The sequence below is a fragment of the Sitodiplosis mosellana genome, unplaced genomic scaffold (genome assembly GCF_009176505.1).
Source record: "Sitodiplosis mosellana isolate CC-2019 unplaced genomic scaffold, AAFC_SMos_1.0 Smas_scaffold_6226, whole genome shotgun sequence".
In the NCBI taxonomy this organism is placed as follows: domain Eukaryota; kingdom Metazoa; phylum Arthropoda; class Insecta; order Diptera; family Cecidomyiidae; genus Sitodiplosis; species Sitodiplosis mosellana.
Genome location: NW_022601467.1, coordinates 10164974 through 10179422, shown reverse-complemented (window position 1 = coordinate 10179422; position 14449 = coordinate 10164974). Strand labels below are relative to the sequence as shown.

Below are 14449 nucleotides of genomic sequence, written 5' to 3'. Positions count from 1 at the left end.
AACGAGAGATTTGTTTTTGAGACGAGCTTAACATATATATGCATTTGAGTGAACGCTACTTGATTCATATTTGTCTTGGTCGCAGTGAAGATTATATACACATTTTTTGGATATGTACTTGTGCAGCACGATTTGACTCTACTTCCCCACTGCATTTTTTCCACTGCGAAGCCGTTCAACAACAACAACAACACACAGCTACTCTACGATTACTATGGACAATTTGAATAAACTCAATCAAATTGCTTCCATTAATTCATCTGTGCATTAAAATTTGCCAGTATATGGTTCATGTATTTTTATTTGTATCTATTTTCGGTGTGTAAGGCTGAGCTACTGCTGTGCACTTACACATACCACACACAGACAAACCAGCTGAACTGGGAAGAAGAAGAAGCAAACGACCAGCAATAATGCTCGATACCACTACATTCGACGTTCGTGCGATTATTTGTTTTACAAACTTATTTCCGACAATTTGGATTATTCAATCAACTTTTTGTTTGAAAACGAATATTGAAATGAAACACAAATAGAATTCTAAGCAAAGCAAACTATTTTAATGAAATGCATTCATTTTGCCATTCATTCTGTGACAGTTTTTATTGAAATTTCTATTATTTAATATCATTTTGCATGTTTAACTGCCGACTTTTTGGTAGATTTAATTTAAATTTAATTCAATATAGAAGTTTGATATAAATTAAACTGAGAAATCTATCATCAATAATAAATAAATTAAAGTGTAATTAGCTAATATCACTCGAACAAGTCTCTTCACAATCGAATTGAATCCGATGAAAATAAATGGATTGTAGGAGATGTATTTAATGTTGCAGTAGTAGTATAGTTGTAGTAGTTGTAGTAGTGGAGAGTCAAAGAAGAAAAAGATGATGATGATGATGGATTTTTCGTATATCGCGTTAAACTTTCTTCGCTACTCGTTTTAATCACTTCCTCCTCGAATCGCATTTGATGCGTGTATGTAGAATCCATGATCACGAATTTTACGATACAATGATATGTATTTGCCAGCGGCGGTGGTGCGCGAAACGATGTAACGTTCACAAAATGTGGTGCGATTTTGTGCTGCTGCACTCAGTGAACCATAGTTGAGATTTTGCAGGAAATCCAATACGAATGTATAGCAATTAAATGAATCCTCGTGATATGAGCTTGAGGTCCATTTGGTGTCTTTGGCTTTTTCCATTTCCAACAGCACCCAATCCCAATGCTCGTACCATGGTTCCGATACCGTTTCAACGACAATACTTTGTGACCAGTGTGACGTGTCGCTTTGATTGCTTGGCGTCTTGTGCAAACCGCTTTGATCGAATTCAATGATTGTACCGTTCGATGTGGTCAGACCGATGTGCAAGTTCATTGCATTAAAGTAATCGTTGAGAAAGTCACCGACCGTTGGCCGCAATATGATCGAGCATGGATATTGATGCGGTTTTATGAATGGATACGGTAAACGAAACGGCATCATTTTGTATGCATCGTCCGAATTCAATTCCGTTTGACATTCGGGGCATTTGGCCAGCAGTTTGATCGAAAACACTTTGCTTTTGCAGTGCTGAAAGCATATTATGCCGGGATCATTATAAATTGCTTTCATATTTGACAGTATCTATATTTTTCTAACACGGCTACAATCGGGCAAACACTTAACACGGATTCGATCTCACAATCTCGCGCACTCTCAAACCTGCACTCGAAAAAAACGAATCAAAAACAAAAACAGAACCAATCCAATTAATATATGGTCCAATTGCAATAGATGACAATTTGTGGATAGAAAATGGCAAATTGTCAGCGTTAAACTGACCGAGGTACCTTGGAATTTGGATCGATTAGTGCAATGTGTGTTACAAATTAAACTACTTCATTTGAAGTGTTTGGCTTATTCAGTTGCCCGCTTGCGAATGAGTTTTTATTTTTTTTGGGAACAAGTGTTATGTGACCTGTTTTCGGGTGAAACTGCTCTTTATTTTATTTTTTCTTTATTATTCTTTCATCGGCCCGGAGAAAGAGCCGAGAGAGCTGCTCAACTGTTACAAACAAGATTTTTTGGTAAAGTGTTAGGTGTTCTTTCTTGAATGTTCGGTATGCCGTGTGCACAATAACAAAGAACCAAACAACAACATCGATCGTACCGTCGTACATCGGTAAACTGTTTCGTGTAGTTTCCGTGGAGTTTTTCTTTTTCACACACAATGGGTTTTCGGTAAATTTTCATCGTTGTGTGTTTGTTACTTTTTGGCGTCCATCCGAAGCAATGCACTCACACTCACGTGCCAAATTGTGAATGGAATAGCAAAAATTGTTGAACGAATTTACGACAATACAGACAAGTGCGTGTAGAGTGAGATTGAGAAACAACCAATACAAGAAACAGTAAATACCAGCACATGTATGCATCGCACCGAACACTATTATTCTGGAACATATATGAGTTTTGTTTGTGTGTGATTCGATAAAAAAAAGATCGGCCGTCTATTCCGTTTGCTGGTCTCATTACACCGACTGGCTGAGGTCGTACGTTGTATGTGTGTCGCTGGAGACGTACGTGTTTGTAAATACAGCTTGAAGTTTCTCGTTAGATAGAGAGAGAGAGAGAGATTGAGAGAAAAGAGAGAAAGATGGCGATATAATGAAGGAACAGCAAAGTAAAGTAAAGCAAATCAGGCTGTCAGCAGCCAACCAACACACGTGCACCGCGGAACGAAGATTCTCAATCAGATTCAGATTCATTGCGATTCCGAGTGTATTGCGTCGATTATTCAAATACTCATAGTTTCTCTTCTGTGTTGTCGTATTTGTGGCGGCGGAGCCCCGCGCGCTTCATTGTAATTAAGTTGAAAATTGTTTGTACTCTCAACACAGTTTTTTTTTCTCAAAACTGTTGTTGTTGTTGTTGCGGATTGGATCGATTTCTCTCTACTTCTGTGTCTATTTCTCGGGTTTTTTTTCCCCATTTTGCCTTCATGTATATGAGTGTATGCCCGTGCGCGATTCTTTGTGTGTATGTGGTGTTCCGTTCTCTATCTCTCTGTTTGTACGTGTGAAAATTATACAAATTATAGTATAAGAGTAGATGCTTAATAATGCGACATCATTTGTTATGATTTTAAACGTGGTACCGACTCGTACCATGCGCGCGATGCACTGCCATGAGCTAATGATATGTAGAAAAATCAGACTTTGTCACTTGTCTCAATTTTCATACGATTGTGTGTATATGCGCTGTTTTTTTTTATTCAACATGATCATCATCATCATCATCATCATGTGCGAAGACGCCCGTCAGAAAAACGCGTGCGCCTGTTCCATCACGGTTCTCAGCTCAGCTTTGGGCTCTTGCTCTCTCTTTCCTTCTCTCTGTCTGTCTCTCTCCCGCTCTCGAAACCGACACTTTCAATCGCATGGATGAGGCAAAAATAAAATAAATAAATTTCAGTTTATTTAATGACATGAAATAAAATAATCAAATTGAAATCCATATCACAGCGGCGGCTCACCCGAAGACGCAGCAAAAATATAAAATAGCAGCAACGACACATAAACACAATGACTGCACCTTATTTGCTTCTCTCTCTCTCAAAATTATGCGCATATTGCAGAAAAACGAAATGAAACGAGCGAAAAAAAAGACGAAAAATTCCATTGATCTTAAAGGCATCGGGTTATTGGAGGCATTTGTCCATTCTCTGTGGAACCATTTTTGATCGGATCATTGAGGTTGGCACGATTAAATAATGTCTTCAATCTTCGAATCGCCGATTTCAAAGTCTATGGATGCAACAATATATTTATTTTTTGTGAACAATTTGCATTCTCGTCGAACCGGTTAAAAATCGTTTTCTGTTTCTCTTCCATCAATGTTGATTGTTTGAAATGCTATTTGCAAGCGTCTTCATCGCACATCAAATCCATCAAACAACAACAACGACTACAATAATATTAACAAAAAAAAAACTAAATAAATAAATAGAGACAAATGCATTTAAAGACATTGATCATTTGATCAAATCAATGACCTCAGCTGATGTGGCGCACGTTTGCAGCTTCCACTCGAGCAGATGAACGGGGAAAGAAGAAGCAGAAGTAGAAGCAGAGAAAAAAACACGAAGCAAATCATTTTATCTAAACCATACCAAACCGAACGATTAACGCTTCTGAAACATCGACCTGCATACATATTATATCCAAAAAAATCGATGAAGCAACATAAACAATTTTCCAGGAAATTAATTCGTTGCCTTTTATTGAGTTGATTCAGCATCTATTTGTGTCAAATATATAAATATACACACATATGATGATGTGATATTTATGTCTTGCAATGGCAAACACAACATTTGATAATGTTAAAAGAAAGACGATCCAATTTACTACACGCGACACTTGTGATTGTGCACTGACTGTGAGTGCCCATGAGTTTCTATATATTTAGACGTTGATTGTATTTCCTGCTACATAGATGATTAGGTTATCTGATGAATTAACGTATATTTGGTTGTAACTGGAATGGGTTATTCCCAATTCAAATTGAACATGTTCTCTCAACGAAGTGTGATGAGTTTACAAAAAAGAAAAACAGCACAAACTACGGCAACAACTAAAATTGGTCACATGAAATGAATGCCACGTATTTTGTTTTTTTTTTGCTATCTCTATCTATCTCTCGGTCATTCGGTATCGAATGAATAATTTTGAAAGTATTTTCGTTTTGTTAATTATATGCTCTTGTGACCAAAAAAAAAATTCGTCACGCTCATCACTTTGTATTGTGGGTATCCGTCTATCTAGTACGATTTAGCCACAAGTCAATGAAGTGTTTGGTCATTATATAATCATCTTAACGTTTCAGAGAGTTCATTTACGCTCATTTACATTTCCTTCATTGAAGACGGCGAAAATGAAAGAAGAAGCAGCTGCTCAGCACGAACAAAAAGCAGCAGCAGCAACCACCACCACCACAACAACAACAACGCACAAGTTCATTCGCGTACTTTTGTTAATTGTTTGCAATAATTAATTATAGAAAAGAGATCAATGCACACAGATAACAGCTCCACAGTCCGTTGGTCAATATTGAATCGATCAATCTCTCTTTCTTTTGTTCGTCATTTCATAATAGCAACGTTGCTCTCGTTCGGTTGGAGAAAATGTGAATCTCACATCGTTCGTCTACGCGGAACTTATGCATGCAAAGAAAGTGAAATTTATGGACCCCATTGTATGCTGAATGAAACAAAAAAAAAACACACAGCCGTACATAGATAATCGGCGATATGCGTGCCTATGTTGCGTATAAAATGACTACCGATGATTTTTTTTCTCTGTGCCTATTGAACACCGTGTAGAAAAAAAAACACACTGTGTTCAATACATCTTCACATTTGAATGATTGAAGCATTTCGCGAATCGTTGACCACTTTTTTGTGGCTCATTTAACTCAGAGTATTTTTTTTTCGGTTTGAACGCGAAAAAAAAACACTTTGCAATTTGATGTTCAAGAACTTGAGGTAATGGTACAATTTTTTTTATCGGTTAGTAAATAAACATTGGTTATTATGGAATCGACTAAAACACGAGAAAAAAAAGTGTTAAAAATCATGGGAATGCATGTCGGTGGTTCCTTTTTTTTCTTTCTCTTTCTTCACATTTTGGATAACATATTTTTGTGGGGCGTATATTTTGGCGTAATACCATCGGCGATATCATTGAACAGAGCGTTTCACTAAATTGTTTTCCATTGCTGAATGAACAAAATACGCCAATTATTTGGTATGAAATGCGTAATGAAACCATTTCGAGGAAAGTACATAATTTGTGAGGAAAAACTTAACAAACAACACAATATTTCAACATCGATTGAATATCATTTCAATATGTGACATTCAATCTGCTTAAAATAAGTAAAAAAAAAAACATTCTTATTCTTTCTATAGATAATCTTCTTCCTTTTCCACTTCCTTCATTTTCTCGGAACAAGATTTGATTGAGTTCGTCGAAGTCAATGTTTACAGAAATCGTAAACGCAAAAGATGATTTTTTGTCATTCCACTCACAACAAAGACTCATCAGTTATCTTGTATTTTGTTGAATGTTTTGTTCTTCAACTCCTTTTCGAATTGTTTACATTCAAAAATTCATCTTACGTTATCAAAGATTATTTACGAGACAATTAATGAATGGGAAAACCAAGCTTTATCAAGTATACCAGGATTTTGGCATTTTGGACTTTGTTTACGTACATTTTTTAGCGAGAAATGATAAAAATTGTTGCCATTTGGTATGAATGGTATGTGATTATGTGATAAAGCAATTAAATTTATCGTGAATTGGATACGACCCATTTCGTTCGCTGTATGCTAAGCACCGAAGGCGCTAGCAAACGAACATCGTTTCATTAAATGACCAATGACCTCTGAGAATGTTTTTTTTTTCGTTGTTTTTGGAAATGCAAAGCTATAAATAAAGTATGAATAAATGTTTGAATGGATTTATTAGAAATGGACAGGGGTTCAGTCGGTATGTTTGTTCAATTGTCGTATTGGTTTTTATAACAAGTTGTGACTTCTGAAAAAAGACATCAAATGCAGGATTCATTGAAACGTTGAAAATCGACCAAAAAAAAATCGATATCAATCGAAATATCGAGCATTAGTTAAACAACAATTTACGTAGATTTGATTTCCAGTTTATGGGTTTTGCCAAATATTGCCATCCGTTATGGTTTCATAATTCTAATTTGATCTGGCATGCCAGCACCATCGGGTGGAAATTATTACAATCACATTTCAAAACATTGCCGTTCCGAAATTGTACTCAACTTGTATATTGACGTCTCAATATATGATGGAAAACCAAAAACTAGCCCATGATATACAAAATGATATATCAAATAACTAGAAAAAGGTAATGAAAAATTGTTAGATTAAATTTCGATATTCGAATTTATTCAAAATTCACCGGGAAAAAAAGCGACCAATTTGAAATGTCCATTCAAAACAATAGTCGAATCGTGTCAGCTCAAATATTTGATTTGTGTCAAGTGTTGTGACGTACGTACTTAAGCTACTCAATAGCCCATAGCAGCTGTATTGACAGGCCGCTGTCACAATTCATTTCATCGACCCGAAATCGTATTTTTGTTGGTCGATGTAAAAACTTCACCGTGGATTAAAATTGAACGAAGAAAAAAATCGCTTCGGGATATCTGGGAAATTGAGTTTGATCGGACATAAAGCGTACAGGTTTCTGTGTTAATTGATGAAATATGGTGATAACATTAGACCATGATTTACCAACCGAAGATGAGCTCACTGTGCCCGAACTGAAGCTATCGGGTCCAGCTCTTCGTGCTGGTGCATTTCATTTGGGCAAATACTGTCAAGATACATTTAATGTAAGAACACTATTTTTTTTTCCTTTGGTTTTATTTTGTCCAATCATCCTGATCCATTCAACTCTCAATCGACCGGTGCACAATTATTGTATGAGTACTTGAGTTATGATAAATCTCGTGATAAATACGGAAATTTTCATTGAAATTTTGACAAGAAAACATTATGTAATGCTTCGTCAATGGCGTATATATATATCAAAGCAAACGCATAAACCATAACCTTAATTTTTTTTTCATCATCGATGTGATGAAAGAGAAATAAAAATAAAAACAATAATACGGATTGATGTGATTAGCTGACACTTCCGCACATTGATTTACATAATTATTTAATTCAATGAAACATTTTGGACTGTGAACATATTACTGGATTTTATTCAATTATTTAAATTGTTTATCAAATTTGATGCATATCGAATTTTGCTAATATTTTTCTTTTTATCTTTATTTTCGTTGTGTTGTTGTTATTTCAGGAATTTATGCTGTGCCGCGATGAGCTGCAGGATCCGAGAAAATGTGTGAAGGAAGGAAAAGAGGTGACCAACTGTTCCTTTGAATTCTTTCGTTTGATTAAAAAGACGTGTCATGCGGAATTCGCTCAGTACGCTCATTGTTTGGACAAAAGCAGTGCGGATATGAATTATAAACATTGCCGTAACACTCAAAACGTATTTGATAAATGCGTACTAGATAATTTGAACATTGAGCGTCCGGGTTATGGTTACTTTTGCCGAGCTCAGGTTGTTAATACGAATCGACCAAAGCCGCCAACTTCCAAAAAACCGCACTACGACGATGTTCCAATTGGTTTACCCGACGATGCACCAAGAACGCCAGCCAATTACGGAGGCCGAACATTTGTGTGAAAAAGTGCAGCATTTTCACAGTCATACACACTAGAAAAGCAACATTTTATAATAGTAATAAAAAAATAAAGTTGAATCGTAAATGGAATCATTGAATGGTTTTCATATCGCATGTCAGTCACACACTAATCAAATTGTTTTTAGGTACCACACACACACACACACACACACACACACACACACACACACACACACACACACACACACACACACACATCCGCCAGACAAATATCAATTTGATGGCAAATTCCGATAATTGTTTTGACGCAATTTTTTGGCAGCTAATTTATTTTGTGCCGAGACTAATGCGTAATCCAAATGGTGTTAAGATTGATAGACAATCAATATATCATGCAGAATAATAAAATGTTTCATGTTTAATTCAACCACTGGAAATAATTATGTCAATCGGAATGACGCAGAACAAGTGCTCGTACCATCTAGTGAAACGGTGCATTTGCTATTGTTATTTTTATGTGCGAATGCAAACTGCATGCCATTGCATTGTATGACTTTTATCCGATTTAATCTGAAAATGCGAGCACCGATTCGAATTACGATAAGGTAAAGTTATTGTCAAGAATTCCACCAGTTCGAATTTGGATTACAAAAGGAAAAAAAAGATTGCAAATATCAGCCAAAATATAGACGACGAAACTGAACAACAACAACAACAGCATAACGGTGAAATCCAATTTTCGAGGTATATATTTAATTCACATATCACACACAGCCTGTTGTGACTCCATAACTCATGTTCAATACGCTATTGTATCATTTTTTTGGCGTGTATGTCGTATCAATATGATTACGGTGAGTAGCAGAAGAAGAACTGCCAGGTTTGTGTGATACACGTGAGAAAAACACTTGGCAACGGATAAACAACACATTGTAAGCGTTGCATTCGCTGTCTGTTGTATCAATAGAGTAAGAACAAGGGGGTTGCCTGCGATGGGTGTCAACAACAATTTGCAACACCGACACACACACACACACACTACAAATCCTATTATTTGGTCTGTTTTTGCACACATCACCTAACAAACGGCGGCACCACATCATTCAAAATATTTACAGAGATGTAGTCGAGCCCATGGAAAAGGCCCCCGAGTCATGAAACTTTTCAATATGCAGACGTATATAGAATAACAATATATGCAATTTTTCACTTTCGTCGATCTATTTTGCGAGGTTTGATTTGTTGCTTTTCTGTTTTCGACTTTGATATTTTTGTGATAAAAGTTTGGGTTGTTTTTTCTCCCGATTGTTCGTTCGTTCGTTCATTGGTTTTGTCTGCACTGGCTGTAAACCACTAAGAAAATGGCTTCGTGCAAACAATCATTTAGTTGTCTTGTTTCAACGTTAAGTTTTGCATTATAGCTTTCGGTGTGCTTATAAAATATATATTAAATAATAGAAATATAGTCAATAACCACTTATTTGTTATTAGAAAAGTATGTGGAAAATACAAAAAAAAAACCAAGTATGAGAAAATCACATGAAGCTTCGCTAATCAACAAATAGTTTCAGACAAATAATAGGCAAAATTTGACAAGGAGAAACAAAAAAAACACATACACCACGTCAACAAGAGACGTAAAGAAAATAAGTAAAATACGTCAAGAATACTATAAATATATATCGGGTGAGCAGCTCATCGATGTTTGCAAAGATGTTAGAATCAAATGTGATTTCGAACGGTGACTGCACACGATGGTAAGTGCTTCCCATAAATCTTGTGTTTTTTTTTGTTGTTGTTGCTGTTGCAAAATCATGCAATTTTCTTCTCCACAACCAATTTGTCGCCTTATTGAACCATTTTCTTTTATCGGATTGCAATTTATTTTCAAATGCACAAACTTAACAACAATAAAATGAAAAAATCGACCGACAATTTTTTTTTTTTAAACTATTTTCTTCAAAATCATTGGAATTGTTTATTCTTGATGGAAAAAAAAAACCGACGACAACAACAACCATAAAATTTTAGGCGTCCCAATCGAATACACGGCAATCGAATACCCGCAAAAGCTTACAAACGGCCAGTTTGAAAAGTCGTGGTGCTATGATAATGAAGAGTGTAACGATTTTGATAGTCAATAGCCGGCGTATCTGTAACCAACGCAGCAAAGAAACAACCACGAAAAATGGCAAAAGTGGTAAAATTCGTAATCGACCAAACAAAATGGACGACGCGATCGGCAAACCAACGCCAAAAGTATTGGAATCGTTAAAACGGAAAACGCATTTTTCCAAGTAAGTTTTTTTTCTTCTGGTTTTTCATTTTGCAGACAATTGGCAATTTGTGCTATTGACTGACGAAAATGAAATGTGCGAATTTAAATGTCATTCGAATTTACAGGAAGGAGCTAACGATTTTGTGTAAAATCTATCGAAAACTTGTTCTCAATTGTTACAATCCGAATAGCAAGGGGAAAACGGGTATGAGTACAGTTATATCAAGGCCACATGCTGCAGCTGAGGTAATCAATAGCAGAACTAGACTAATTCGTTTTTAAGTAATTTCAAGTGACAATAAATCTGTATACTTGAGTTTGAATCGTCAAAATATTTTGGAATAAATTATTCTTTTGCAATCAAGGGTATCGATCGAAATGTGTTTCGCGAACTGTTACACAGTACGTTTGACATATCGGCTGAAGAGACCTTGATGGAACGAATATTTACGTCATGGGAAAAGGGTTGCGACGGATTACCGCTGCGATTGGAAAGTTGGATTTGTGGCATTTCGGTATTTTTACGCGGTAATTTATTCGAAAAGGCGAATTTTTGCTTTCGTGTTTATGACTTGAACACCGACGGTTTTATCACGAAAGACGAAATGTTTGCATTGATGAAAAATTGCCTAATTAAGCAACCACAAGATGAAGATCCTGATGAAAGTGTAAAAGACTTGATGGAAATTGCCCTACGTAAATTCGATATTGACAAAGATGGGAAAGTGAGTAACAAATAATTTCCTAATTCGATTCAAATGTACAGTTTTATTGCGATTTTTGTTGTTTTTCTCTCTCTCTCTCTCTTCAGATTTCGTTTCAGGACTATTTGACAACGGTTACGGCAGAGCCATTACTTTTGGAAGCATTTGGCCAGTGCTTGCCATCGGAAACGGCCACAATTTCATTCTTGACTGCATTCCAAAATTAACACATAAATTCGAATGGTGCATTTTCAATGTTTTTGTTTTTTCGGCTTTTTCTCTTTGTGCTTGGCAAGAAATACCGGTGGCACTAGATTTGTTGTACGCAGCTCAGTCTTTCCCATGTACGGTTGCAATGCGTCCGGAACGCGTAACGAACGCGGTGTCTGTTTGAACAAAAAGAAAATGGAAGAATAAATGGCATTTTTTTAAACAAGAAATCGATGAATTTTCCTACCTGATATTGCTCTATAATTGAAATTATCATTCGTGGTATCGCACATGCAGTCCCATTGACGGTATGCGCATGGAATTTATGTGCTCCGTCTTGGAAGTAGATATTCAAACGCTTTGCTTGGTAGTCGGTGCAATTGCTGGTACTTGAAATCTCTCCGAATTCATTTCGCGATGGCATCCAAGCTTCGATATCATATTTTCGGTAGGCTGGTGCCCCTAAATCGTGTACTGGCATATCATAAAGTTTGAAACAAAGCCCAAGACCTTCGAACAAACTACGTTGAATATCGCGAAACTCTTCCAAAAGCCCTTCGGATTGCGATGGCAAACAAGTGGCAAACATTTCAACTTTGGTAAAACAATGCACACGATACAGATTCCCATCCGTCCCTGAACCATCTGCCTCAGCTCGAAAACATCGGCTAGTCGCCATCACTTTTTTCGGCGCTTCGTCCACTTTCAATGTTTTGCCACTAAAGTAGCCCGCTAGTGCCATTTCTGATGTGCCCGACAAACATAAATTCGAAGGTTTCAAACGATAAATCTGCAAAATGAATGAGAAATTTTAGACTCTTTCTTCAACGACCAGTTGTTCTGACACTTACCTGATTTGGATGACCTTCAACTTGCATTCCGCAGCCTTCGATTAGTTCCGCCGGCAAAATGTCAGGCACCACAAGTAGTTCGAATCCTTCTTTGAGCAAAATATCCTGTGTATATTGAATCAGTGCCTTTTCCAATTCCGCTATACTGTCCATAAAATAGTATGATCCCGGACCGGTAAAATTACCCAGCTGACTCATTCGAATTGTGTTTGACATTTTGCCTAGTTCTTCGTAACTTTTGAAATTTGGCATCGGATTTTTGTGTAGATCACCAAATGAATACAGTTCCACTTTATCCGAATCGGCTCCATAGCTCAAGACGGTTGGATGCGTTTTGTTTGAAAACTTTTTCAATTCGTTCATCAACTTCAATCGAAGTTCGTTCTTCTTTTCATTGTCACATTCATTGTTATAGCCCTTGAAGTAATGCCGCAACAACTGTACACTTCCACGGCTCTTTCGGATTTTACTTTCCTCCTCGATTTCATTGATTGCCTTTTCATCGGGTAGGTAATTGTCATAAAATTCACTATTCCAACTAAACTGTCTCGGTTTAAAATTGCTAAGCTCACGCGCTGATAATACCTTTCGACCAAGTCGACCGAAATCAAACCAATTTTTTGGATTCAACATTTTGCGGTTGGATTCAACATTTCAACAGCGGTTGACATGAGCATGCAGTTGACAGTATCACCCCAGCAAATGTGCTATACTTAAAATATGTATACTTAATATTAAGTATTTACTTATTCTGATTGTGTTTTAACACAAACACACAGAAAGAAAATTCAAATCGCTTCGGAAAGATTTTTCGATTTATTTCCCCATGAATATACCTAGTTGCATGCAATTGGACTTAAATCTATTGTAAATTCGTATTTGGCGTGCGAAAAATTACATACTAAGATACGAGGAAAATCAAGACAGTAAATTTTAGTACATTATTTTAACAATACTCTAAGTTTGTTTGTCGCATTTAGTTTTATCTCGAGAACTTTAGCCAATCCGTTACGATTGTCCAAACATCGATTAGGGTATTGTTATATACATGCAAGTTTTTTTTATCACACATTGCAAAAAAGCGCTAATTTCGAATTCAATTTATTTCCACCTGCACCACTGTCATTTAGTAGAATACTCAACAGCACATACTTAGGCGTTGATTATTGATTTGTTTACTTTCTAATGTCATATTGTCCATAAGCCGACGAATCATTGACTCGCAAAAATTTGCACGTAAATTCTCATTTTGCCAACAGATATTTCTTTCATTTCATTATGGCAAACGAAACGATTATAAAGAATCTGGAAAATCAATTGCAACGTTTGGTTCAACAATCAGCCGATTTGGAGGAGTGCAAGTAAGAATCCAAATTGTTATCGAATTACGAAACGATAGTTAAACATATTTTATTTTCTAAATTCAGAAATGACTTGACCGAGGAGGAATATGAGAGCATGAAAGATGAGACTCTGGAGCAAATCAAGGAATTCACTGGGACACTTGATCGTTTGAACAAAGGCGATGTTACACTAAACAGTAAAATCTCATCAATGCGTGATGTATGCCTCTTAAATCAATTATTTAAGACGATAGAAATAAATCGACAAGAATTTTTGCTGTTTGATTTGTAGGTGATACGAAAAGCGATTGCAAACTCCTTCAACACCCTTGAAATGATTCGAATTGCCGGCGATCAAAGTCTCAACGAACAGGCAAATCGATTGGCTTCACTCGAAGAAAGCTATCAGCTGAAGAAAATTTCAACCGATGAATACAATAATAAAAAGGTGACTTTGATTGCTTTCCCTTCTTCTATTCAATTTTATGATAGGAATTATTCCTTATTTTTACGTGTGTTTTTTGTGTGTTGGTTCAATAGCGTGAGGTGTTGTTGCAGCTAGTGGACTTTGGGTATACCTTGTCACTAGCCGACAAAAAGTTCCTTGATAACCAAACTGACTCGGAAATACTTGAGAATTTACGAAGTGTTGACGACGGATTAAACTAGATTATTTAATCTTTTTTGATATGCTATTATAATATAATATTATATTGCTTACCAAATGTCAAACCATTCCATAACGATATCGATATGCTATTGCGTTTTTTTCAAAGAATAACTTCATAAAACAATAAAAAAAATGGTAATATATAATA

The 14449-nt window shown here is 36.2% G+C and overlaps 5 protein-coding genes across 5 annotated transcripts; 3 read left to right on the top strand and 2 right to left on the bottom strand.

Moving 5' to 3' along the window:
- Nucleotides 1-538: 538 nt before the first annotated feature.
- On the bottom strand, nucleotides 539-3412 carry LOC129578497 (MKRN2 opposite strand protein). The gene is made up of 2 exons (XM_055467190.1): nucleotides 1840-3412; nucleotides 539-1711 (listed from the first exon to the last, which is right to left on the bottom strand). The coding sequence occupies exon 2, from the start codon at nucleotides 1619-1621 to the stop codon at nucleotides 947-949; it is 675 nt and encodes a 224-aa protein (XP_055323165.1). The 5' UTR covers nucleotides 1622-1711; nucleotides 1840-3412; the 3' UTR covers nucleotides 539-946.
- A 3714-nt stretch (nucleotides 3413-7126) lies between these two features.
- Nucleotides 7127-8374, top strand: LOC129578052 (NADH dehydrogenase [ubiquinone] 1 alpha subcomplex subunit 8). The gene is made up of 2 exons (XM_055466113.1): nucleotides 7127-7420; nucleotides 7894-8374. The coding sequence occupies exons 1-2, from the start codon at nucleotides 7292-7294 to the stop codon at nucleotides 8284-8286; spliced, it is 522 nt and encodes a 173-aa protein (XP_055322088.1). The 5' UTR covers nucleotides 7127-7291; the 3' UTR covers nucleotides 8287-8374.
- Nucleotides 8375-8489: 115 nt separating this feature from the next.
- On the top strand, nucleotides 8490-11473 carry LOC129578051 (calaxin-like). The gene is made up of 6 exons (XM_055466112.1): nucleotides 8490-8989; nucleotides 9108-10002; nucleotides 10277-10542; nucleotides 10649-10769; nucleotides 10889-11248; nucleotides 11335-11473. Exons 2-6 carry the CDS (start codon nucleotides 10000-10002, stop codon nucleotides 11452-11454), a joined length of 870 nt encoding a protein of 289 aa, XP_055322087.1. The 5' UTR covers nucleotides 8490-8989; nucleotides 9108-9999; the 3' UTR covers nucleotides 11455-11473.
- Nucleotides 11269-12983, bottom strand: LOC129578050 (serine--tRNA ligase, mitochondrial). Its single transcript, XM_055466111.1, has 3 exons — nucleotides 12289-12983; nucleotides 11685-12227; nucleotides 11269-11613 (listed from the first exon to the last, which is right to left on the bottom strand). Exons 1-3 carry the CDS (start codon nucleotides 12919-12921, stop codon nucleotides 11479-11481), a joined length of 1311 nt encoding a protein of 436 aa, XP_055322086.1. The 5' UTR covers nucleotides 12922-12983; the 3' UTR covers nucleotides 11269-11478.
- Nucleotides 12984-13452: 469 nt separating this feature from the next.
- LOC129579208 (protein LZIC-like) lies at nucleotides 13453-14389 on the top strand. Its single transcript, XM_055469035.1, has 4 exons — nucleotides 13453-13649; nucleotides 13716-13851; nucleotides 13924-14079; nucleotides 14172-14389. The coding sequence occupies exons 1-4, from the start codon at nucleotides 13567-13569 to the stop codon at nucleotides 14298-14300; spliced, it is 504 nt and encodes a 167-aa protein (XP_055325010.1). The 5' UTR covers nucleotides 13453-13566; the 3' UTR covers nucleotides 14301-14389.
- Nucleotides 14390-14449: the final 60 nt, after the last annotated feature.

Excerpts from the sequence above, each read along its gene's own strand:
- LOC129579208 (XM_055469035.1), top strand. The coding sequence starts at position 13,567 with ATGGCAAACGAAACGATTATAAAGAATCTGGAAAATCAATTGCAACGT. Across the intron at positions 13,650-13,715 it reads GCCGATTTGGAGGAGTGCAA|AAATGACTTGACCGAGGAGG; the intron begins GTAAGAATCCAA and ends TTCTAAATTCAG. Across the intron at positions 13,852-13,923 it reads AAATCTCATCAATGCGTGAT|GTGATACGAAAAGCGATTGC; the intron begins GTATGCCTCTTA and ends TTTGATTTGTAG.
- LOC129578052 (XM_055466113.1), top strand. The coding sequence starts at position 7,292 with ATGGTGATAACATTAGACCATGATTTACCAACCGAAGATGAGCTCACT. Across the intron at positions 7,421-7,893 it reads ACTGTCAAGATACATTTAAT|GAATTTATGCTGTGCCGCGA; the intron begins GTAAGAACACTA and ends TTGTTATTTCAG.
- LOC129578051 (XM_055466112.1), top strand. Across the intron at positions 10,543-10,648 it reads CGGAAAACGCATTTTTCCAA|GAAGGAGCTAACGATTTTGT; the intron begins GTAAGTTTTTTT and ends TCGAATTTACAG. Across the intron at positions 11,249-11,334 it reads ATATTGACAAAGATGGGAAA|ATTTCGTTTCAGGACTATTT; the intron begins GTGAGTAACAAA and ends CTCTCTCTTCAG.
- LOC129578497 (XM_055467190.1), bottom strand. The coding sequence starts at position 1,621 with ATGAAAGCAATTTATAATGATCCCGGCATAATATGCTTTCAGCACTGC.
- LOC129578050 (XM_055466111.1), bottom strand. The coding sequence starts at position 12,921 with ATGTTGAATCCAAAAAATTGGTTTGATTTCGGTCGACTTGGTCGAAAG. Across the intron at positions 12,228-12,288 it reads TTGAAGGTCATCCAAATCAG|ATTTATCGTTTGAAACCTTC; the intron begins GTAAGTGTCAGA and ends TTCATTTTGCAG. Across the intron at positions 11,614-11,684 it reads CAATTATAGAGCAATATCAG|ACACCGCGTTCGTTACGCGT; the intron begins GTAGGAAAATTC and ends TTGTTCAAACAG.